This window comes from Hippocampus zosterae, chromosome 20 (assembly GCF_025434085.1).
Source record: "Hippocampus zosterae strain Florida chromosome 20, ASM2543408v3, whole genome shotgun sequence".
In the NCBI taxonomy this organism is placed as follows: Eukaryota; Metazoa; Chordata; class Actinopteri; order Syngnathiformes; family Syngnathidae; genus Hippocampus; species Hippocampus zosterae.
Genome location: NC_067470.1, coordinates 12,565,804 through 12,590,790, shown reverse-complemented (window position 1 = coordinate 12,590,790; position 24,987 = coordinate 12,565,804). Strand labels below are relative to the sequence as shown.

The 24,987-nt window shown below is 44.9% G+C and overlaps 1 protein-coding gene across 1 annotated transcript; it reads right to left on the bottom strand.

Annotated features, from left to right (window-relative positions):
* Nucleotides 1-1,051: 1,051 nt before the first annotated feature.
* Nucleotides 1,052-24,987, bottom strand: kpna1 (karyopherin alpha 1 (importin alpha 5)). The gene is made up of 14 exons (XM_052054276.1): nucleotides 24,848-24,987; nucleotides 23,408-23,544; nucleotides 23,224-23,340; nucleotides 23,049-23,148; nucleotides 17,499-17,593; nucleotides 17,282-17,413; nucleotides 17,108-17,196; nucleotides 16,927-17,026; nucleotides 10,953-11,116; nucleotides 5,122-5,200; nucleotides 4,918-5,043; nucleotides 4,710-4,837; nucleotides 3,662-3,837; nucleotides 1,052-2,712 (listed from the first exon to the last, which is right to left on the bottom strand). Exons 2-14 carry the CDS (start codon nucleotides 23,534-23,536, stop codon nucleotides 2,525-2,527), a joined length of 1,623 nt encoding a protein of 540 aa, XP_051910236.1. The 5' UTR covers nucleotides 23,537-23,544; nucleotides 24,848-24,987; the 3' UTR covers nucleotides 1,052-2,524.

Sequence of the window (24,987 nt, the reverse complement as noted above, 5' to 3'; positions counted from 1 at the left end):
TTGAGGGATAACTAAAATGTATTTTTTTTTAAATTGGAAAATCAGGCGAAAAGATCAAGATGCCCGATTTTAGAGGACTTTTCTTTTGAAATGGAACATCAGACCTGAATGACACTAGTCTGGTTGATACCTAATGTGGTCGAGTATGTCCTAGACCTGGTCTGGTTGAGGGAGAATTCAAATTCATTTAGTTACCGTATTTATTTTAATCAAGCGAAAAGGTCAACATGGCAGATTTCAGAGGCCTTTTATTTTGAAATGGAACATCATATCTGAACAACAGTCCTGTGATTGGATACCTTGGGTGCCCCAGTAGGTCATAGACCTGGCCTGGTTGAGGGATTTTATTTACCGTACTTATTTTTTTTAAATCAGGTGAAATTTTAGTTATTGATGTAGGGCGGGTGTGCCCAACCTTTTTTGACTGAAGATCAACTTTTGAAGCAACCGACCTCCCGCGATCAACCCGCTATCGCACGTGCACGCACAAACACACACACGCACGCCATGATGAGCAACAGCCATAATGGCCCCAAACATGTACGAAACAGAAAAATAAAGTGGATGCAAGAGCTTGCGAGTTTGTAAAAATGATTCAGAGACCGGATGTGGCATCATGAGACCCACTTTGGCAGCATTGTCAGTGCAACAACGTCACTATCGTAGCTCACATTTTAAAACACTTTTCTTGGCGCTCCCAAATTCCCATTCTTTGCCAGTGCCATCGGTGAATTGTACATGAAACAAACTTGAGAATGAGAATAATAAAAATAAAAAAGATATAAGGCAACAGCTGTAATTGCAAGCTGCAATTGCAGACTGCTGACCGCTCACAACCGCCGGTGATGCAGGTCACACCCTACCACGATTTGAGCAAATTTGGCATCTGTCTAAAATGCCCGAAAAGGCAGTTGCTAGATTTCGATTGTTTATAGGTATCTTGGTTCATAGTACAAAAAAATGTCACAAGCAATTTATTAAAAGTAATTCTTTTCAAGGTTGTCATCATGTGGATTTGCAGATCAAAATAACAGGCACTGCACTTAGTGGGTCACGAGATTCCTTTTTATGCAAAGGGCAAGAGAAGGGGGACAAGTCGCACAAACTCAACATGAGAGCGTTAATCATTCCATGTAGAGAAAGTTGCCTCTTACAGAGATTTCCCATGACGTCGCACATTTCTGGAAATGCCTCAGGCCGCCATGTTGGAGGTCAACGTACTGTCGTGTTCTGGTTCTCTGTGCATGTGTCAATCGAGAAATCTGCAGTGTGCAACAAAACAAGTCAAATTGTCAGCTCATCAAGACCTGAACCAATTTTGAACCAGTGTGAAAGGGAAGGAAAAAAAACAACTAGTCATTGAAAAAAAATTGTGGCTTTCACCCTGGCCAGATAATCAGGAGTAAACATTTCATAAAGTTGGCAATCTAGAGGAAGAAAACGTTTATGGTGTTTCCACAGGTGAACCTGTCAGAGGAGAACTATTGAGGCGCCAGTCAGGATTGAAAGTGGTCATAATCCTCTTCCTAATCTCAACCTCCAATTCAGCGGACAATCGAATACTGATCACGTGATCGAATAGTATCTATAAGCAAACATCCAGATAAACATTCCGGCGATCGGCCAGTATTTTTCAAGTTTCCCATTGAAATGATCTGGATTGTTGAAGATTTTACGGCACCATGTGAACCATGCTAAGATTCAGACCCTCGCCCCCTTACCCCACCCGCCCTAAGATGATCCGCGAGTTAAATATTTGGCATAAAGAAGAAAACACTGGCAGAACACAGCATGAGAAAGCCATGTCGTCAGCCAATTCTCAGTCCGACAGAAGTTAGCGTGCCAGTCCACGATGCCAGAGTCACTTTTTTTTTGTTGGAGTGGGGCGGGCGGGGCATGATTGGAAAGTACTCCTCGTCAGGGGACTCACCATGTATGTGATCAACCAGTTGAAGAGTCAAATTTGTTCACAACGAAGAGGCGTCAGTCCTGAAAGCTAAAGTGCAGTGAAAATGAAATGATTCTGAGCACCAAAAAATAAAAATAAAATAATAAATCCCCACTGGAGAGTGTTCTAGGCTTTGTGTATGAGGGAAGATTGCATCGAATGAATGTTTTCATTCCACGGGAGTATAAGAGGCCGTCCAAACGAGGGTGATATGGAAGCTCCGCCCTCAGCAATGAAGTCAAATTCCTGATTTGTCCATCAATAGGCTGAGAGAAAGAGGGAAGAGGGGAGGAGATGTGTGTCTTAAGTGCCTTTTCGTCAGTTGAGTCCAGGTCAAAATGTGGTCTTGTTGGTCAGTCTAGAGTCAAGGTGAGTTCGATGTCACTCAATCATTCATGCGAGCAAGCGCCGCTCAGTTGCCAAAGCAGCAGGATATATTTTGGGGATGACGAAAAGGGGCTAGCTTCACACAGGACAGCAGACCCACGCTCCAGTAATTGGACATAATCACAATCGAGAAGGAGGGAAGATGGATGGGTCACTCTCGCCAGTCGTGGAGGACCGAGCGGGTAGACATTATAGCTGGAAGCCTTCCATGGGTGCCTCGCACTGCTGGAAGAGGAACTGCTGCTGCTGCAGGTCCACGGCGGGGACCAGCGAGGCATCTTCATCCTCGACGTTGAAGTAGCGCTCGATCAGGTCGTAGGCTTTCTGGTAGATGTCCTGGTTCTCGTGGCCCTGCAGGAACTCCAGCTTGTCCAGACCTGAAGCACATCAAGCATAAGCGAAATGTGACAACTTTGCCCTTTTCGTGGATTTTTAAGGCTGCAGCCCATTAAACGTCGAGACTGAACTGGACAATTGGTAACAAACTACAGTCGGTGTCTCACCTTCACACAATTGCCCCACCTAACATCCGGCTACAGCAAAAAAACTAACGCCTGGTTTTCATGTATGTTGGCCTGTGAATCGCAAAAATTATTTTGAAAAGCCGCCAATTGTGTAGCCCTGGCATATGCTAGAATAACAAAAATAAAACCCTGTTGATTCACAGTTTATTCAGCTCCATTAAAATGGCATAGCCAGACAAAGTATCTCACAAAAGTGAGGAAATTTCTGCATGTTTAATTATCTTCTCATGGGACAACACGAAGGAAATAAACCTTTGACAAAATGAAAAGTGTACAACTTGTATAACCGTGAATGTGGTGTTCCGTCAAAATAACTCCAACTACAGCTGTTAATAGCTGAACCCAGAGCAAAAAAAAAAAGTGAGCCGACCCCCACCACGAGTCAGGATGACTATTTCAGAGAATTCCCCTCCTTCTGTTGATTTGTTTGTTTGTTTGTTTTTAATTACAGGACTGTAGTGACCGAATAGTAACCCGGCAGTATTGAGTTCTGCAAAGTCGTTACGTTTGAATGCACCCATGGTTAGAGGGTAGAGCGAGCTTTTATTTAGAAATGCGAAGATAAACATGTGCATGGGCAGCAAAATGACAAAAAATATCTAAAAAGTGTCATCAATAAGTTGACATTGCCTTGACTATCATGAACTGAACGTGCAACTAGAAAAATACCTGTCAACCCTTCTAGCCACCAGCCATGATCGCGATTTCTAAGAGACAGAACTGTCCACATAAAATGTTTTGATTTCAACCACGTTGTGACATATCCCTGAATAAGCCGTGGTGCATCAGCCACTGGGCGTACCGTAAGCCTCCTCAATGAGTGCACAGTAGGGGTTGATGCCGCCCCCCCTCTTGGCCTCCAGATCGCCCAGCCGCAGGATGTTTTCGATGCCATTCAGGGCCACCTGCACTATTTTGGAGTCCATCAGCGTGAGCAAATCACACAGGGGTTTTATGCACCCTTGGTCCACCAGATGTCTGTACCGGGTAGTAGATACACACAAGGAAATGAATGGTTAGGAGTAGCGCCAAGAAGCTCTGTGACACCGTCCCAATATAACGCCAAGAGCATACTGAAGACTGCGTGGCACTGTTTATGTGCTAACGTTTTGGGGATTGCGCTTCAGAGGGATCGCCAGGCATGTTTGAGACTATAGACTTGGATGAACCGCAATCGTCCTCGTTTTCATACGATCAGCTAATAACGCGAGTTGCTTGTGCTGAACCAATCATGTGGCTTGAAAAGAAAGAACCATGCCAAGTGAAGTTGACGCATGGAGCACATGAGTAGCCAGACGCAAGAGGTAGTGAAGTTTGGATTGCTGAAGTCATTGGAGCCGGCGCACTCAGCATTTTGTCCGCATGACTGACGCAGCATTTGGGTCATGTGGACCAGTCAGTGACCACATCACATGGTCATTCTGTTACAAGGAAGCCGAGGGAGCGCTGCAGCAGCCCAGTACCTTTGGACGGTTCGGCCAAAACGCAACTTTTAAGCGCAATTTACGTTCAACCTGGACATGACCAATATAAGGCATTTTTAATACTGCAATATCTTGAATACAGTGACATCTCTAATAAGGGAAAAACTTGAGTGAAAGAGTCCTTTCCCCGTCAGAAAGCTGGGACTCCTCACACTCACGTGCCATTGGATTAAAGGGACTATTTCCCAGGCACAAACAGTGCCAAGCCACTACAAGAGGAAGGTCTACTATTTAAGAAAATGCCAACACGGAATTATTTTCATACCATAACCTAGAATCATTGGATAATGTATGTTTATAAACCCTTAACCTGGAAAGGCTACTGAGCGACAACAGCGGGGGAAATATCCCTGTGAGAAGTCCAACCTGATCTGCTCCGCGGAGCCCCCTGAAGTGGCGTTGGTAATCGCCCATGCCGCCTCCTTCCTTGTGCGGAACTCTGCCACTTGCAGGATGTTGATGAGAGGAGGCAGCAGATTAGCATCGATCACCATCTGCACTGGGACAGTATGAGTTGGTCAACACTGCACCAAGTGTGGGCTTTGCGGCCGTTATTTGACGGGAGGTCACGCACCTGTATTTGTGCTCGGTTCCCTGCTGTGATGTTAGAGATGGTCCAGCAAGCTTCCTTCTTGATGGACTCTTTGGGGCTGTTCAGGAGGTGGAGAAGGGACTGCAGGGCTGAACAGTTGAGGATGACCTAGAACAAAACATGCATCACAACATTCAAAGCGCTTGCAGAACTTTGTGTGCGTGAGATTCTGAATGTTGCAATTACCTGTGTCTGGAAATCATCACCAGTGACGATGTTACCAACAGCTCGTAGAGCGGGAGATACCACCTTGTAATCAGTGTGCCTGGAACAAAACACTGTTGTTCATATTATAGAAGACTTACAGTTCCATTAAAAAGTATTTGCTGCTACCGAAAATGCATATTTTTGCACACTTTTGTTTAAAAATCACAAAACAAATGCCAATGACCAATAACAATTGCAAATAGCACAGCCTCCTTATAACAGTTGCATATATATACACATACATACATACATATACATACATATATATACACACACACACAAAAAAAAAACCTCATCTCACCCCTCGGGTGGTGTCCGTCCCTCATTCAGCTCGGGTCCTCTACCAGAGGCCAGGAAGCTTGAGGGTTCTGCGCAGTATCCTTGCTGTTCCCAGCACTGCACATTTCTGGACTGAGATGTCCGATGTTGTTCCCAGGATCTGTTGCAACCACTAATCTAGTTTGGGGGTCACTGCCCCGAGTGCTCCGACCACCACAGGCACGACTGTCACCTTTACCTTCCAGGCTCTCTCCAGCTCCTCTCTGAGCCCTTGGTATTTCGAGTTTCTCGTGTTCCTTCTTTCTGATGTTTCCATCACTTGGGACCACTACATCCACTACAACGGCTTTCCTCTGCCCTTTATCTATGATCATCATATCTGGTTGGTTCGCCATTACCATCTTGTCAGTCTGGATCTGGAAGTCCCACAGGATCTTCGCTCTGTCATTCTCAACCACCTTCGGAGGTGTTTCCCATTTTGACCTTGGGGTTTCCAGTCCATACTCGGCACAGATGTTTCGGTAGACTATGCCAGTCACCTGGTTATGGCGTTCCATGTAGGCTTTCCCTGCCAGCATCTTACACCCTGCAGTTATGTGTTGGATCGTCTCAGGTGCCTCTTTGCACAACCTACACCTTGGGTCTTGTCTGGTGTGGTATATCTGGGCCTCAATGGCTCTGATGCTCAGGGCCTGCTCCTGAGCAGCCAGGATGAGTGCCTCTGTGCTGTCCTTCAGGCCAGCCCTCTCTAGCCACTGATAGGACTTCTTGAGATCGGCCACTTCCGTTATGGTCCGGTGGTACATCCCGTGTAGGGGCTTGTCCTCCCATGATGGTCCCTCTTCCAGCGCCTCTTCTACTGTTCCCCATTGTCTGAGACATTCTCTGAGTACGTCATCCGTTGGAGCCTTCTCCTTGATGTATTCATGGAGCTTGGATGTTTCATCCTGGACAGTGGCTCTCACATTCACTAGTCCCCGGCCTCCTTCCTTTCGGCTTGCGTACAGTCTCAGGGTCCTGGATTTGGGATGGAACCCTCCACGCATGGTTAGGAGCTTTCGGGTCCTAACGTCCGTGGTCTGAATCTCTTCCTTTGGCCACCTTATTATTCCTGCAGGGTATCTGATCACTGGCAGGGCATAGCTGTTTATTGCCCGGGTCTTATTCTTGCCATTGAGCTGGCTTCTTAGGACTTGCCTCACTCGCTGGAGGTATTTGGCTGTAGCCGCTTTCCTTGTTGCCAGTTCGAGGTTGCCATTGGCTTGTGGTATACCGAGGTACTTGTAACTATCCTCAATGTCTGCTATTGTTCCTTCAGGGAGTGAGAGCCCTTCAGTGCGGACTACCTTTCCTCTCTTAGTCACCATCCGACTACATTTCTCAAGCCCGAATGACATCCCGATGTCGCTGCTGTAGATCCTGGTTGTGTGGATCAGGGAGTCTATGTCCCTTTCGCTCTTAGCATACAGCTTTATGTCATCCATGTAGAGGAGGTGACTGATTGTAGCTCCATTTCTGAGGCGGTATCCATAGCCTGTCTTGGTGATTACTTGGCTTAGGGGGTTCAGTCCTATGCAGAACAGCAGTGGGGAGAGTGCTTCACCTTGGTATATGCCACATTTGATGGACACTTGGGTAAGTGGCTTGCCATTGGCTTCAAGTGTGGTTTTCCACATCCTCATCGAGTTCGCAACGAAGGCTCTTAGGGTCCTGTTCACCTTATACAACTCCAAGCATTCAGTGATCCATGTATGTGGCATCGAGTCATAGGCTTTCTTGTAATCAATCCAGGCTGTGTACAGGTTGGTACGGGACCTGCAGTCTTGTGCGACTGTTCTGTCAACCAGGAGCTGATGTTTGGCTCCTCTGGTATCTCTACCAATGCCCTTCTGTGCTTCGCTCATGTATTGATCCATGTGTCCACTTATCTTAGCCGCAATGATGCCTGACATGAGCTTCCATGTTGTGGAGAGACAGGTTATTGGCCGATAGTTGGATGGGACTGCACCCTTTGAGGGATCCTTCATGATCAGGATCGTTCGCCCTTCGGTTAGCCATCCTGGGTGAGTCCCATCCCTCAGCAGCTGGTTCATTTGTGCTTCTAGGCGCTCATGGAGTGCTGTGAGTTTCTTTAGCCAGTAGGTGTGGACCATATCCGGGCCTGGTGCTGTCCAGTTCTTCATATCTGAGACTCGTTCCTGTATGTCTGCCACTGTTATGGTAACTGGGTTCTGTTCAGGGAGGTTGCTGTGCTCCTCTCTCAGGGTCACCAGCCATTGTGCACTGCTGTTATGTGCAACCTCCTTCTCCCATATGCCTTTCCAGTACATTTCAGTTTCCAGTCTTGGTGGGTCAGCTCTGTTGTTAGGACCCTGCCACTGAGCGTACACTTTCGCAGGTTGTGTTGCGAACAGCCTGTTTATTCGTTTGGCCTCATTCTCTTTCGTGTACCGCTTTAGGCGGCTGGACAAGGCTTGGAGCCTTTGTTTGGCAGTTTCGAGTGCTTCAGGTATGGTCATCTGGATGTACCTCTCAGGTATCGGACTTTTCATCACACCTCTCTGGGCCTCCGTCAATTGACTCACATCTTTCCGGGCCGCCTTGATTTTAGCCTCCAACCGTCTTTTCCATGGTGGGTAACGTATATCATGCCTTCCATGGTTGCTCTTATAGCCAAGCATCTCAAGGATCACTGATGCTCAAGCGTATATCAGCTCATTGGTTTCCGTGATCGTTACGGTAGGGATCGCGCTCAGTGCTGCATTCACACTTTCCATTAGACTTTCAGGTGGTACTTCACATAGCCGTTGTAATCGGTTTCGAGGTTGCCCAGCTTTCATTATCGACATGATCTCAGCTTTCAGGTCAGTTGTTGCCTCGCTCAGCATTTCACTCATTGGGGCTGGCCTCCCAATCTCATCATCTGCATTCATTGGGGCTTGCCTCTCAATCGCTGGTATGACCTCCTCCTCTGATCTGCCAGCCTATATATATATATTCATTCATTCATTCATTCATCTTCCGAGCCGCTTGATCCTCACTAGGGTCGCGGAGGGTGCTGGAGCCTATCCCAGCAGTCTTCGGGCAGCAGGCGGGGGACACCCTGAATCGGTTGCCAGCCAATCGCAGGGCACACAGAAACGAACAACCATTCGCACTCACACTCACACCTAGAGACAATTTAGAGTGTTCAATCAGCCTGCCACACATGTTTTTGGAATGTGGGAGGAAACCGGAGCACCTGGAGAAAACCCACGCAGGCCCGGGGAGAACATGCAAACTCCACACAGGGAGGCCGGAGCTGGAATCGAACCCGGTACCTCTGCACTGTGAAGCCGACGTGCTAACCACTGGACTACCGGGCCGCTATATATATATATATATATATATATATATATATATATACATATACACATATACATATACTAGCTGGTGCGCCGCCCTCCGGGCGGCTCATCAGCTAGTTCCTGCGGAAGGCTGGTAAGGTGGTGGTTCGCCGCCCTCGGGGCGGCTCATCAGCTAGTTCCTGCGGAAGGCTGGTAAGGTGGGCCTTCGGCCCACAAAAGTGTTGTTGCTTGGTTGAACTTTTTGTTAATCTTCATTGCTGATCGCGAAAATAAAGAGATGTTTAGCTCTACTAAATAACAAACAATTTCATTGCAATGCTTGTGGGTAGACAACATTTTTTCTCTAAGATGCCCGCGCGATCGTAGTGAGCCACTGCCTGAGCGGCGCAGTGGCGGCGCGGTGAAGTAGGTACGTTTTGAAAAGGGACAGACGGAAGGACAGACCGCGTGCGGGACGACGCGCAATATATATATAGAAGATATATACATACATACACATTTTTATATTATATATATATATACATTTATTTTTGTGCTTGCAAACGCTGTTTTTCTTCTTTCTACCCCCAAAATTTGCTGCTGTAGACTAAATTTTCCCAGTGTGGGACAAATAAAGGCTATCTTAAGATAAGATAAGATATCCTTTATTTGTCCCACAATGGGGAAATTTACAACTTAACTTAACTTAATCTTAACTAAGTAAATTAAATAAAATGCAGTTCTAAAAATTTTCAAAGCTATCTAACAGTGTGAAAAAGTACTTGCTCGACTTGATATATTGGTCGCCGTTAAATTCTAAACAATTAGTTGTTTCTTCTTTTTTCTTCTTTTTTTCCCAGCTCATCAGACTGCCATGACATGAAGTCTGTGGTGTGTGTGCGTGTGTGTGCGCGCAATTTTTGTGGGCTGGAAATTGTTTATGTCATTTCAATTTAATTTATTCAAAATCGAGTGGTACACCTCTACTTACAAATGCCGCTCCATACAAAATTTTCAAATAATGAAATGCCTCAAGAGGAAAATATCAAGATACGAAAGGTATAAATACAGTTTGGGCTGCTACTCGGAGCTCCAAGTTTCCTGAATGCAACATACTTCTCGCTACTCTGCCATTGGCTATTACCTAGCATCTTCCTGGCATCCCATTGGCTAAGAGGGACATCTACTGTATGTGTGTCGATAGATAACAAATATGTGTCTATGCAGCATCTTCATCATTCACTCCTCTGGCCATTAGGCGTTTCGATAGTGTTACGTAAATGTGAATCACCTAGAAAAAGTGTTGACCAGTCGGGTGATTGTTCACTATGCTGATGTTTGCCATGGATATTTTCAAAGGATTGCTTAAAGTCGACAAAAGCAAACGTCCTTGAATCAGTTCTTTACAAAATGCCGTGCTTCTGAGAGAGAACATAAGATAAAGAGGGCAAAAAACGATGGATAGGCAGTTAAAAGTTAAATGGCCATCATTTTTATTCTTTATTACAGTATGCACAACTCATTTATTGTGCAATAATTTAATTGTAACATGTATTGGTCACATGTTTCGATGCATGTTTATGCTTTCGAAAAAGAGAGATTACATGGAAAACACTACTTTTTCTAAGTTAAGAAATTTCTTCAACAACCAATTGGTTTTGTAACTCGAGGTATGACTGTACAAGCATTGCGAGCTTGGCCACGGAACCTACGTAACCAACAGTCAACACTTTGAACATTTGCCATTTGCTAAGTGCTTGCATGCTTGCGGTGATGAAGTGGCGAGTGGCGTTAATGTGTTGTGATCATCACCAACCCTAACCGACCCCCAAAACAGCAAGATGGTTCAATAAAGAACATTGCATCGTCTAAGAAAGCAAGCCATTTTCAACTTGAGACTGGTGAATTATTTGGAAAAAAATAATACACATACAGTATGTGGAGACCAACTTATCGTATCAATTAATTTTTAAACATAAAATTGGCCGAATTGTAACATGAGGTACCGCCCCAACAACAGCGATAAACTGCTGGTTCGGGCAAGGTCACGACAGTTTAGCTTGTAGTGGCCCTCCCCAAGGGTTTAATGTGGACCCCTGAGAAAAGTCTAAACAATTCTGTTGTTTTGGAAAAATTTTAAATGCAGAAATGCTGCCTAACACATTCCCCCCCCCCACACACACACACACACAAAGTGATGCTTACATCAATAGCTCCACCAGCCTGCGACAAACCCCCGAGTCGATGACAGCCTGGATTTTGTCATTGGGCCCATCCGACAGGTACGAAAGAGCCCAGCAAGCATCGGCCATGATGTCAATGTCATTGACGAACAACAGCCAAGAAAGCACGCTGAGACATGGGGACACCTGTGACAATAACACAATTACGATGAACACGATGTATTACCGTTTTCATTCTTCCATGTATCATTACAGTTGAGTGTAGTGGAATCGCGATTTTCTTGAATAATTCATTCCACAAGATATAACAAAAAAATACAAAAAACAACAATAATGTAAACCCAAATGATCTGATCTAAACACCCAAAAATGTTGGCCCAAAGGGAAAAAAACAGGTGTAAAGTTACAAAATCACACTATTTTTAATTTAAAAAATAGAAACAACCTTAATGTTACCCCAAAAGATGATTTAAGAAAGAGCTGTTTCAATACAAAACTCTTTTTAACGAAGAATGGAAAGTTTAAGGTTACAAGATAGTAATTAGTAAAATGCTATATACACTTCAATAAAAAGGTTACATTTTGTACAAAATAATTGGTGAATTTTAAAAGACCACACGATTTTTTATTTGAAAAATACCATACCGTAAAAATTGTATACCGTATTTGGCTGTCTTTAAGTCGCAGTTTATTTCATAGTTTCGCCGGGGGGTGAGACTTATACTCTGGAGCGACTCGTGTGAAATTGTTAACACCTTCTCTAAGCCATTTTACGCATTATTTTCACACTAAACCGCAAGAGGCCGCTATAAACCTGTGTTGAGACGATAACTGACGTAAGCGACGTAGAAGGGGAAGTGCAGCATCTTCTAACTCCGGAGTTCGCGGAGGTAACACAGAGGATGAAGATTTCATTTGATTTAGTGTTTTAGAGTGACATTGATGGTTTGGTAAACTTTTAAACATGTTCTTTATGCTATAGTTATCAGAATAAAATCTTAATATGTTACGTGAACATAACAGGCATGTTCTCAGTTCCTTGTTTATGCGTACTTACTCAGCCTGATGTTCTCCATTTTTATTCTTTCTTGCTTTTCAAGATGACATGTCTGTTCTTGGTGTTGGGTTTTATCAAATAAATTTCCCCCCAAACTGCGGTTTATATTCCAGTGCGATTTATGGGGTAAGGGGGGGTTCTTGTTTTTTATGCATTTTATGCCTGGTGCGACTGTAGCGACACCACTTGAGCGAAGCGCGACTTAGCAGTCAATAATCCACTGTTCTATGTTGTGTGTGCATGTACGCATGCGCGCGTCTTTTGACTCAACCAATCAGCATTGACTCAACGGAATTTACATATCAAAGAGCTTTGATCTACCACACAAGCTAATATAGCCTAACCACAACAACAGCGAAGCTAGTTAGTTGAGACGACACCACGCTAGAGGTCGAACGGACATGCTCCCTCTCCCGTCATCTGTATGTTTCTCTTTTCTTTCTCTATCCAAATATATATATATTTTCTAAAACAATAGCGGTCTTGTCCACGTCTTTTTTCGTCCCACCAGGGTTTAGCCATTGTATTTATAATAACGCAGCCGCGGCAAACGTAGCGGTCAGCTCGTGAAGCTAAAACGGGATCTGACACACTTCGAGCGCTCCGGCGTGGTGTGCCCTCGAACCCGTCACCTCGTGCTTGCTAACAGTCGTTGGCTCTCCCATCGCGCCACGGCATTTCTACCCTCCACGCCTTTCTCGGGGAGGAAACCAGCGAAAGCTTTTGAGGGAATTCCCCCGGGCTTGGCGATCGGAAGAGGCAATCCCTCCTGTTGCTATTCCCACAAGGATCGCGTTGTTAAACACCCGGTCGCTGACAAACAAGATCCATATTCTGAGGGAGTATTTCCTTTCCAATGACTTGGATTTCCTGTGTCTGACGGAGACTTGGGCAGGTACTGTGAGTACAACGCTTTGCTTGAATTGTTGCCACCTGACTGTGGTTTCCTCGATACCCCGAGGACATCAGGCCGTGGTGGTGGTACGGTGAGCATCTTTAAGAACAATTTCAAATGTAAACGGTGCACATTCACTACACCTTTGTCACATCCCGGCTGGATTACTGCAATGCCCTGTACTTTGGAGTCAGCCAGTCCTCCATTAAGCGCCTTCAGCTGGTCCAGAATGCCGCTGCTCGCCTCTTGACTGGTACTCGTAAGAGGGAGCATATAACTCCTACTCTGGCATCCCTTCACTGGCTCCCCATTCATTTTAGAGTTACCGTATTTTCACGACTATAAAGGCGCCATTAAAAGTCTTAAATTTTCTCCAAAATGGACAGGACGCCTTATGGTGCGGAGCGTCCTTTATATGCGCTGAGTTCTAAAATCTGACTGACAGCCGACACGCTGTTTATATAGAGAAAAGGCGGAAGTGACTGTAGCCAGGCATGCGGGAAAGAAGTCGGCCAATCAGGGAAGGGTGGGCGTGTATATATACATATATGGAGAGGGAGAGAGAGAGAGAGAGAGGGAGAGAGAGGACAGGCAAGCTAGTCCGCCAATGGTGAAGGGTGGGCGTGTAACTACGCTAAAGGCACGCCTCAAGCCAGTACCAACACTTGTATAGAGTGTGGCAATGTGCATTGTTGCAAAACAACTCCGGTTTTGGTTTCTAAGAACCCCTGAAAATAAATTCGACAAAAAGACACGCCTACGAAGCTCAGTTCAAACTTAAAGCCACCGGTTATGCTTTTGGCATGCGTGCCCATCTCACAGCAGCGGTGAAAAAACATGTCAAGCAAATGAACTCTGAGCTTGCCGTTATTCCCGGAGGCTTGACTAAAGAACTCCAACCGCTGGACATTGGCATCAACCGGGCGTTCAAAGTAAAGTTGCAAACGGCATGGGAACAATGGATGATCGGTGGCAAACACAACTTTACAAAGAGTGAGAGGCAGCGCTTGGCGAGTTACGCCACAATACGCAACAACGAGAGGGAACGCGGCGTTTTTGATGGATTACGGTACTTGCACAATTGTTCAATTCTTTCTACACACACACACGCGCTGCCACCATGTTTCGCTCTGTTCTTTACTTTCAAATGTGGGAAAGCTTCACACGAGAGAAATGTTGACTTTGCTGTTGCTGCTCCTTCTTTGCGCTCGGCAATGCGTAGCAACTCACACTTTAGCATGTGATGCGTTCAATGACAACTGGGATGTGCAGTCCTCTGTTTCTGATACAGAGGATGAGGACTTTGATGGATTTCTGGGTGATGATTGATCGAAAAACGTGAGAACATTGTACGTTGGCTAAATAAAATACACCCAAACTCAGTTCTGCTTTCGTTGCCTTTTTAAAAACGTGTTTTTAGCTTATCTGTATGTCTTGGCATGCTACCGTATGCTTCAAGCTAACGTGTTAGAGTGTGCGCATGCATGCCGTATGTTTAAGCTGGCGTATGTTTTAACACTGTAAAACTGCGGCCATTCGTACGGTGTGTCCTGTGTATGTGTAAAATACAGAAATGTCACCCATTAATGAGACTGCGGCCATTAGTACGGTGCGTCGAATAGTCATGAAAATACGGTATTTTCAAGATCCTCCTCTTTGTTTTCAAATCTCTGAATAATCTCGCGCCACGTTACCTCTCTGAGCTCATCCGCCCCTACACACCTGCCCGATGCCTCAGGTCTGTGGACCAGTCTTTGTTGGAAGTACCAAGAACTAAACTGAGGCTCAGAGGGGATCGAGCCTTTTCTGTTGCTGGTCCCTCTCTCTGGAATGACCTCCCACTGAACATTCGGCAAGCCTCCTCGCTGCCCATCTTTAAAGCCCTCCTTAAAACTCACTTGTATTCTTTGGCGTTCGACTCAGCATGACTTAGATTTGTTTCTAACTTTATTACCGATTCGTCTTGCTGTTTATTGTGTATGTTAAATCGCTCCATGTACAGCACTTTGTATGCAGCGATGGCTGTTTGAAAGTGCTCTATAAATACTGTTGACTTGACATCGGCCACCAGCTTTGAAGCAACCTTCTTTGAAGTCGGTCGTGTTTTCCGTTGCTTTGTGCTGTCATTTACCGTCCTCCTAAATACAACAAAGACATTTTAAGCGACTTTTCAACCTTTCTTCCGGAAATCAGGCTGAGATATGATCATATCCTCCTAATGGGGGATTTAGTATCCATGTGTGCTGTCCGGAAAAACCGCTAGCAAAAGACTTCTTAAGACATACCGACTCTTGATTTTGTGCAGTATGTGACCAGCCTGACACATGAACAAGGACATATTTTAGACCTTGTCCTTGCTCATGGTCTACCGGTGTCAAATCTGGAAGTCCTTGAAAATGGGATTTCTGATCACATGGCAGTTTTATTTGACGTAGTCTTATCGCATGCTGCTGTGTAATCTGGCGCTCCTAGTTGTAAACGCAGAATGTTTAACCCTCGCACCGCTAGTCGTTTCTCTGATGCCTTTAATAACCTTAATACTTAATACCCTCGTCTAACACAGAGGAACTCACCTCTTGGTTCAACTCATCATGCCGTGCCATCCTGGATTTGGTGGCTCCTTCAAAAACTGTGCTCCCAAAACCTAAACCCGAGCCATGGTTCAACGACATTACCCGCGCAGCTAGGCAGGGGTGTCGCAAAGCTGAACGCAAGTGGAAAAAAGGCAAATTGCATGTGTCTTATCAAATTTGGAAAGACTGCTGGCGTAACTACCACCAGTGTTATTCGGTGCTCACAGAAAAAGAGGCCAAAAGAGAATATCTGTCGGACCTTATTCAAGCTAACTGTCACAACCCACACGCACTATTTAAAACGATAGATTCTGTACTCAAACCACCTCTGCCTACTTGCTCGGATTCTTCACCCGAGATGTGCAACAAATTCCTTCAGTTTTTCATTGATAAGGTCTCTACAGCTAGGATTCCGGTCTCAAATACCGCATCTGACCCCTCTGTCCATGTTCCATGTTCAGCTGTGCTAAATTATTTTGAAACGGTGTCCTTGGCGCTTTTGGAGGATGTAGTTCGCCAGACGAAGCCATCTGGCTCCCCTTGTGACTCTCTTCCCCCGCACTTCTTTAAGGAGGTTCTCCCGAGTGTTGGCGCATCGGTCTTGGATATCATCAACAGCAGCCTCTCTTCTGGTGTAGTTCCCCAACAGTTTAAACATGCTGTGGTCCAACCCTTGACCAAGAAACCTGGTCCAGATATGCTGTCAAGTTTCATGCCCATCTCCAAACTGCCTTTCATTTCCAAAATTCTGGAAAAAGTGGTGTACATGCAGTTGAAACTTTTCTTGTATGAACATAACATCTTGGAGGTCTTCCAGTCAGGTTTCAAGACGATGCATAGCACGGAGTCAGCCCTGTTACGCGTTTCTAATGACATCCTCCTGGCAAATGACTCTGGAGACCACGTGTGTCTAGTTTTATTTGACTTAACTGCAGCATTTGATACAGTAGATCACAGTATTCTGCCGACTCGTTTGCAGCACTTGGTGGGCATAGGCGGCAGTGCTCTTGAGTGGTTTAGGTCCTATCTAGCTGACAGAACCTTTTGTGTCAGCCTTGGCTGCTCTGAGTCACGCACTGCTCCCCTGTCATGTGGTGTTCCACGGGCTCAATTCTGGGGCCTCTGCTGTTCTTGCTGTATCTGCTCCCTCTGGGTTCCATCTTAAGGAAACATGGTATTCCCTTCCACTGCTATGCAGATGACTGCCAGATCTATGTCCCACTGAGCAAGAAAGACGCGTTCTCATTAAGGCTACCCTGGGTCTGGGCTTCCCTCCTAAAGCTGGGCTTCCCTCCTAAAGCTGCTGCCCCCGTGACCCGATTCCGGATAAGCGGTGGAAAATGGATGGATGGATGGAGTTTCAAAAATCAGTGATTGACATTCGGTGTTTAAGTGTTCAGCACTTGTCGAGCGATTTTTATTAAAAAAAAGTTTGGACACCCCTAGTATGATGTTTGTGGAGGTGTTTCACCTTTGTGAAGTCAGGAGGAGGATTCTTCCCCCTGCACAAGTTTGAGAGCGCCCACACTGCATTCCTCATCATTGTTAGCCGAGTCTGTTTTGCCAGTAACCTGCAAGATGGATTAATAGGCGTTATACGGTCATAGGATCTATGTGAGAAAGCAAAAGCGACACCGTTCGTCGCTACTCACTGCAGCAATGAAGGCAGAATGTTGCAGTCAACAACAAAGTCTCTGCATTCTGTGCTGTCTCCCGCAATATTGCCCAGTGCCCACACAGCCTGCACAAAGCACACCGAGGTCACTTTTACACGTCAACAAAAAAATTGATTAAAAGTGGTATTGGCAAAAGTGCTTCCACCACACCTGCTCTTGTACGTCTTCAAAATCTGAGCTGAGCATCTCGATGAAAATGGGAACAGCACCAGCTTGGATTACCACCCGCGTCTGATGGGAAGTGCCCGATGCAATGTTGGTGAGCACCCACGCAGCCTCGAACTATGACAACAAGGTGATGGTTGGGGGGGTGATCAACAGAGCAAAACAAAACAGAGGAGCTGGCAATCGTCACGTGATGCTGTACCTGCAACGTGCAGTTTTCTCGCCTCTTCAGGAACTCCACAAAGCGCTCCACCACCCCCAGTGTGGCAATGACTTCGTCAATGGGTGGGTTGGGCTCTGTGGATGACAGGGCGGCAATGAACTGATTCACTGCCATGATTGACGCCTGTTGCTATTAACTGGAATCTGGACGTTTACTGCCATGGACGTTGAGGCAGGCCACTTGGATTTTTAACTGTTTATAGGTTACATACTCTGTCAAGAGATTGCAATGTAAAAAACTATCAAAGAAAACATGGCAATTTATTTACTGATAATTAGTTGAAGTTAAGACGACCGCGGCATTGTGCAACACACAATATAATCCAGCAAGAGTATATTGTGCATTATAACCCGATTTAACATCCCAGGATAGAGATGTGGTGTACAAGTGAAGGAGTTCGTTTTTCTTTGACGTGCCAACATCAATGTTAGCCATGTCAGACCCACGGCATCGCACTGAAGTCACTGTGAGGCAAGTAAAAGGTAAATGAACTGCGGCAAAAAACGAGTCCGCTAAAAAGATAAAGTAGTGCTGAAATGGTTGGTGACCGCTAATGCATGCAGTGCAACAGATAATTAGTTCACTATGGTGCTTTGGGCTAACATCTAATGCAAATAAGCATTGAAAAAGGCACGATTGGAAGAGCAATTTTTAACATTACACTAAATAGGTTTAAAAAAAAAATCAATAATATTAGTGACTGTTATGAAGTACTTACTTTATGAAACATTTTTCAGCCATGTCGCCCAAACTTACAAATTATGTTTAAAAAGCCTTTTATTTATTTTAATCCTTATATTGACCAGTTTATTTGACTTTTGCAGAGTTGTATTGACTTCTTATTAAACATCAAGTATAACGCAGTAGAATAAAATCACCTAAATTCAGCCTTTTTTTTCTCCGGGTTATTACTTTCAATTCCCGTATTTTCACGACTATAAGGCGCCATTAAAAGACCTAAATGTTCTCAGAAATGGACTGGACGCCTTTTGTGTGCGCTGAGTTCCAAAATCTGACTGACAGCCGACACGCTGTTTATGTAGAGAAAAGGCGGAAGTGACTGTGGACAGACATGCGGGAAAGAAGTCAGCCAATCAGGGAAGGGTGGGCGTGTATATATACATATATGGAGAGAGAGAGAGAGAAGGCAGACATGAGCGAGGACAGGCATGTGGGGTAGAAATCCGCCAATGAGTGAAGGTGGGCGTGTAAGTGTACGCTAAAGGGACCCCCCGCAAGTAGGTACCAACACCTGTATAGAGTGTGGCAATGTGCATTGTTGCAAAACAACTTCGGTTTTGGTTTCTAAGAACCCCCGAAAATAAATTCTACAAAGAGACACGCCTACGAAGCTCAGTTCAAACTTAGAGCCATCGGTTATGCTTTCGGCATGCGTGCCCATCTCACAGCAGCGGTGAAAAACCAAGTCAAGCAAACGAACTCTGAGCTTGCCGTTATTCCCAGAGGCTTGACTAAAGAACTCCAACCGCTGGACATCGGCATCAACCGGGCGTTCAAAATTAAGTTGCGAACGGCATGGGAACAATGGATGATCGATGGCAAACACAACTTTACAAAGAGTGAGAGGCAGCGCTGGGCGAGTTACGCCACAATTTGCAAATGGATTGTGGCTGCTTGGACGAACGTGTCTGCTTGCACTGTTGTTCAAGTTTTTGGCAAAGCCGGCATCATTTCTGTGGAGCCGCATGGCAATGAGAGTGACTCTGACAACGAGAGGGCACGCGGCGTTTTTGATGGATTACGGTACTTGCACAATTGTTCAATTCTTTCTACACACACACACGCGCTGCCACCATGTTTCGCTCCGTTCTTTACTTTCAAATGTGGGAAAGCTTCACACGAGAGAAATGTTGACTTTGCTGTTGCTGCTCCTTCTTTCCGCTCGGCAATGCGTAGCAACTCACACTTTAGCATGTGATGCGTTCAATGACAACTGGGATGTGCAGTCCTCTGCTTCTGATACAGAGGATGAGGACTTTGATGGATTTCTGGGTGATGATTGATCGAAAAACGTGAGAACATTGTACGATGGCTAAATAAAATACACCCGAACTCAGTTCTGCTTTTGTTGCCTTTTTAAAAACTTGTTTTTAGCTTATATATGTATGTCTTGGCATGCTACCGTACGCTTCAAGCTAACGTGTTTTTAGCGTGCGCGCATGCATGCCATATGTTTATAAGCTGGCGTATGTTTTACCACTTAAAAACTGCGGCCAATAATACAGTGCGGTTTGTCTATGTGTAAAATACAGAAATGGCACCCATTAATGAGACCGTGCCCAACCATACTGTGCGTCGAATGGTCGTGAAAATACGGTATATATTATACATAATTGTTGGCCCTCTATGAAATGGTTGTGTTGTATTCTTCAGTCATATCACACACCCCGAGAAGAGTAACAGCTCAGTGAATAATCAAAAAACAACCGATTTTTTCATTTTGCCGAGATGCATTTTTTACTTGAACTTAAATTGTGTATAGCGGTACACTTTACATTCTTCTCAAGAAACACGAGCGAAGTGAGTATGGGACAACATATTGTCAGAATCAGCAAAAGTGATTTTGCTGCTTTAACAGTACATTTGTGTCTGGTTTGTTTAAATCAGGGGTGCCCATTAGGTAGATCCTGATCTACCGGTAGATCTAAGACAGGTCCCAAGTAGATCCGAGGAGTGTCGAGGAGAAAAAAAAACAACAACAAAAAAACAACCATTTGTCTCTTTGTACATGTTAGTAATATATATTTTTTGTGTTAATGTACGTTGCACCCTAATCATCCTATCAGTCTCATTTTCACAAAAAAATATAAATAAAAAATAAAATAAAGCAGGTAAATCTTGAATTTACGGTGGCGCGTGATTACATCACCGGAAGTTGTTTGCGCTCATCAGTCTGCAATTGCAGCTTGTAATCAGAGCTGTTGCGCTCTATCTTTTATCGTCATTATTCTCATTCAGAGTTTGCTTCATGTACAATTCACCGAGGGCATGGGCAAAGAATAGGAATCTAGGAGGGCCCAGGGAAGCACTTTAAAACTGTACGTGTGAGCTACGATAGTTAACAGGCTGCAAAAGTGCATCGCATGCCTCAGTTTCAGGCTGTTTCTCATCATGGCGTGCATGTGTGCGTGTATGTGCGCGTGTGTGCCGGTAAGGGTAGATCCCGGGAGGTTAGTTGATCGAAAAGTAGATCTTCGGTCCAAATAGTTTGGGCACCCCTGGTTTAAATAATAAAAAAAGATGAGTAAGAACCACAACTTTGCCCAATTGTTAGCAAAAGGGAAGAGTAATTTTTGCCTTTTAAACTCCCCTTGAAAAGTAATTCAACGGCTCTTGCCAAGGAGTGCCTGCTTAGCTTGAGGACTTGCACACTGCAAGAATCAAAACAAGGCCACGGAAAATCCTCCTGGATCCCCCGCACCCTGCCTACCACCGTTTCCAGCTACTCCCCTCAGGCAGGCGCTACAGATCCATGCGCACCAAATCCAGCAGACACTTAAACGGCTTCTTCCCTCTAGCCATTAACTCCCTAAACAGTCACTCTTCTTGTACAACAAATACTGCTACTGGTCACTGTAAAATGGTTCTCTAAAATGGATTTTTTGCACCAACTGTACAAACTGTCATAGTATTGTATTCTACCACTGATCACTTTCGTTCTGCTTGATACTTTGCACATTGTCTCAGAGTTGTCACTGGGTGGTACCACCGCACTACGGTTCACTTACATTGCAAAATGTCCTTCCTTACCTATTTGTCACGTCCTTGTTTATGATGACACTAATGCAGTGTGTTATACTGGAGACAAATTCCTTGTGTGTTCTACATACTTGGCCAATAAAGATGATTCTGATTCTACTGGACACTAATGCTGGCAACGGGCGCTTAATTAGTAATTGAACATGATTTCAGGCGGGTGGTCTGTTAGTATTTGCAGCTAAATCTTGCGACTTGAACTGGCTCCAATTAGGTGGGGGAGACGAGTGAAGACAGCAACCTTGTGGGTGGGAACAACGTTTAAAATAAAAGCATGCTAACGTATTGGTGTCGACGGTTTCTTTCGTGAAGTAAGGTTAATTCTGAAGGGAAGTAAACAGGTGTTGCTTGGGCTAACTTGACTCTCTTCCAGAAAAAAAAAGTCCTCAAAACATTTTATTTGGTTTTAGTTTTTGAACCGAGGTACTCAAATTACTTGAGGATACATTTCACTTTGGGCTGAAATGGTAAATTGCGATTTGACAAAGCGCCATTTTGTCATCGCTAAGGCTGGAGTTTAAATGGTCATTACTTTGACAGCGGAGCGCAGGGGAAGAACGCTAAGCTCACGCTGCCCCGCTAACCTTCACCCGTGCTGACTTTTAGCTTTCAAACATGCTTGATCCTTGTCACTTCACATGATTAATAAAACTGTGAGTGTAAGTGGACGCCTCAAGCCAGTACCAACACTTGTATAGAGTGTGGCAATGTGCATTGTTGCAAAACAACTCCGTTTTTGTTTTCTAAGAACCCCTGAAAATAAATTCGACAAAAAGACACGCCTACGAAGCTCAGTTCAAACTTAAAGCCACCGGTTATGCTTTTGGCATGCGTGCCCATCTCACAGCAGCGGTGAAAAAAACAAGTCAAGCAAATGAACTCTGAGCTTGCCATTATTCCCGGAGGGTTGACTAAAGAACTCCAACCGCTGGACATTGGCATCAACCGGGCGTTCAAAGTAAAGTTGCAAACGGCATGGGAACAATGGATGATCGGTGGCAAACAACTTTACAAAGAGTGAGAGGCAGCACTTGGCGAGTTATGCCACAATACGCAACAACGAGAGGGAACGCGGCGTTTTTGATGGATTACGGTACTTGCACAATTGTTCAATTCTTTCTACACACACGCGCATTTGATGGATTTCTGGGTGATGATTGATCGATAAACGTGAGAACATTGTGCGATGGCTAAATAAAATACACCCAAACTCAGTTCTGCTTTCGTTGCCTTTTTAAAAACGTGTTTTTATCTTATCTGTATGTCTTGGCATGCTACTGTATGCTTCAAGCTAACGGTGTTAGAGTGCGCGCATGCATGCCGTATGTTTAAGCTGGCGTATGTTTTACCACTGTAAAACTGCGGCCATTAGTACGATGCGTCCTGTGTATGTGTAAAATACAGAAATGTCACCCATTAATGAGACTGCGGCCATTAGTACGATGCGTCGAATAGTCGTGAAAATACGGTATTTGAGATGTCGCTTGTCTGTTTCATTTTCTCCCCCCATTTTTGCACATGGTGTACAATGAACTACTTTGCATTGCAGTGTAGCAAGCCAACATGGCACAGCAATGTATATTCAGTAAATTACTGCCAAAATTATTGTTTTTTTCATTTTACTGTTTGATATTTCTTGCCTGAAATTCATATTACAAATTGTGATAAGACTTTGGTGTGTTTAGACTTGTGCACAGATTTGGGTTATTCTGTCTGTATTCGACACCAAAGCGCGACAGTATAGCCCATTACCTTTTGAAAGGAGTTTCCGAAATCGCTGGGTACCGATGAGTTGCTGCTCAGGGGTAGTAGAGAAGATCATTTGAGTCATATCCTCAGAGATAATGCCACCCTGCACATAAAATAAGTTGTGTTAACCACCTGCCTGAATTAATGCAGGGCACCATGTCCTTTTAATACCCCTTACCATGAGCAGGTCCACATTGTTAGCCTGTGACTCCAGGTAGCCACTGTCAACCATTCCATCATCGTCCAGCGCACTGCCGTCATCTTCCACCGTTGCGACATTTCTCCTTTTGAACAGCTGAAAAAAAATAAAGTTAGTGAATAAATGAATTTGCTCTGTTATGTAAATTGTTTTTTCTTTTCACCTGTTCATCCTTCTTTTGCTTACGGAGCTGCAAGCCCTCCTCCTCCCGTCGTCTCCTCATTTCATCAGTGTTAAGCGATTTGTTCTTGTAGCTCTTCAGTCGGGCATTGTTGTCCTTACTCTGACTCATTGTGCCACCTGAGAAAACACACGACGACACTTAACTTTTATGCAACTTTTGACAGAACTGGACCATTTGTTGTGTAATGATAATGGCAGAATTGACGACAGTGTGCTCATTTTACAGCATGGATGGGAACACCATTTGCATATCTCCATGCCCTCCCAGCACATGAACGTTCAGTGCACACACACCCTGAAAATCTGAACCAATTTGAGTACTTTTCCTCCCTTATGATCAAATCAGCAAAGGCCCGATACTTGAATGTCTGTAAAAGATTATCCTGGGCTATTCCCCTATTGTGGAAAGAAAGTGTGCGTGGGCAGGACCCTACCACGGACTCAGAGATTGTGATCATTCATTCATTCATTCATCTTCCTAACCGCTTGATCCTCACTAGGGTCGCGGGGGGTACTGGGTCCTATCCCAGCTGTCTCCGGGCAGTAGGCGGGGGACACCCTGAATCGGTTGCCAGCCAATCGCAGGGCACACAGAAACGAACAACCATTCGCACTCACACTTAGGGACAATTTAGAGTGTTCAATCAGCCTGCCACGCACATTTTTGGAATGTGGGAGGAAACCGGAGCACCCAGAGAAAACCCACGCAGGCCCGGGGAGAACATGCAAACTCCACACAGGGAGGCCGGAGCCGGAATCGAACCCGGTACCTCTGCACTGTGAAGCCGACGTGCTAACCACTGGACTACCGGGCCGCCCAGATTGTGATCATGCTCAAGTTAATGCTCATTATCTACAATTATGGGCTCAAGTTTAAGTCTTGTTTTGTTGTTGTTGTTGTTTTTAATCAACGCCCTGTGCAATCTGATTACCCGGTAGTTTTTAGGGTTGCATCGAATGCTGGCTGTATGTTCCCCGTTTCTACGTTCAGCATACGAGGTACTCTCGTGTGCTCAAGTCACATTTTTATTCATAATAATTACGACTCTTCAACCATGAATGCAATGTCAATTGCACAAATGGGAAAGCAGGAGGGGGTATTTCCAACTAGCATTAACTGCGCTGACCACTGCGACACGGTAAAAAAAATCAGAATGACTATAACATTTGATGAGACGTTGAATTCAATGTACTCACAACTCACTAAACAACTTTGAGACCCCCGAACAGGACCGACAAACGAAGCCAAGCTATGTTAGCTCATGCTAGTTCGCCAATTCAAAAATGCAACGTTCGCTCGAGGGGAAGGCAATTTTCCCACAACTTTGGGAAACGCCGACGACTCCTTAAACAGTACTTCCGAGCAGGTCACCTTAACGCGTTTAAAAGCCCAAGTAGCTGGAAATGTACAAAAACCGACCTGTCAAATTGGGTTCTGTTAATCCCCTAATTCGTGAGGCCCTCTCGAGCTGTCGCCGGTATTGAACAGCGCATGCGCCAATCTCTCCCTCCTTACCAGCTGTTTACAACTCCGCCCTGTCGATGGCGCATTACTGTTTT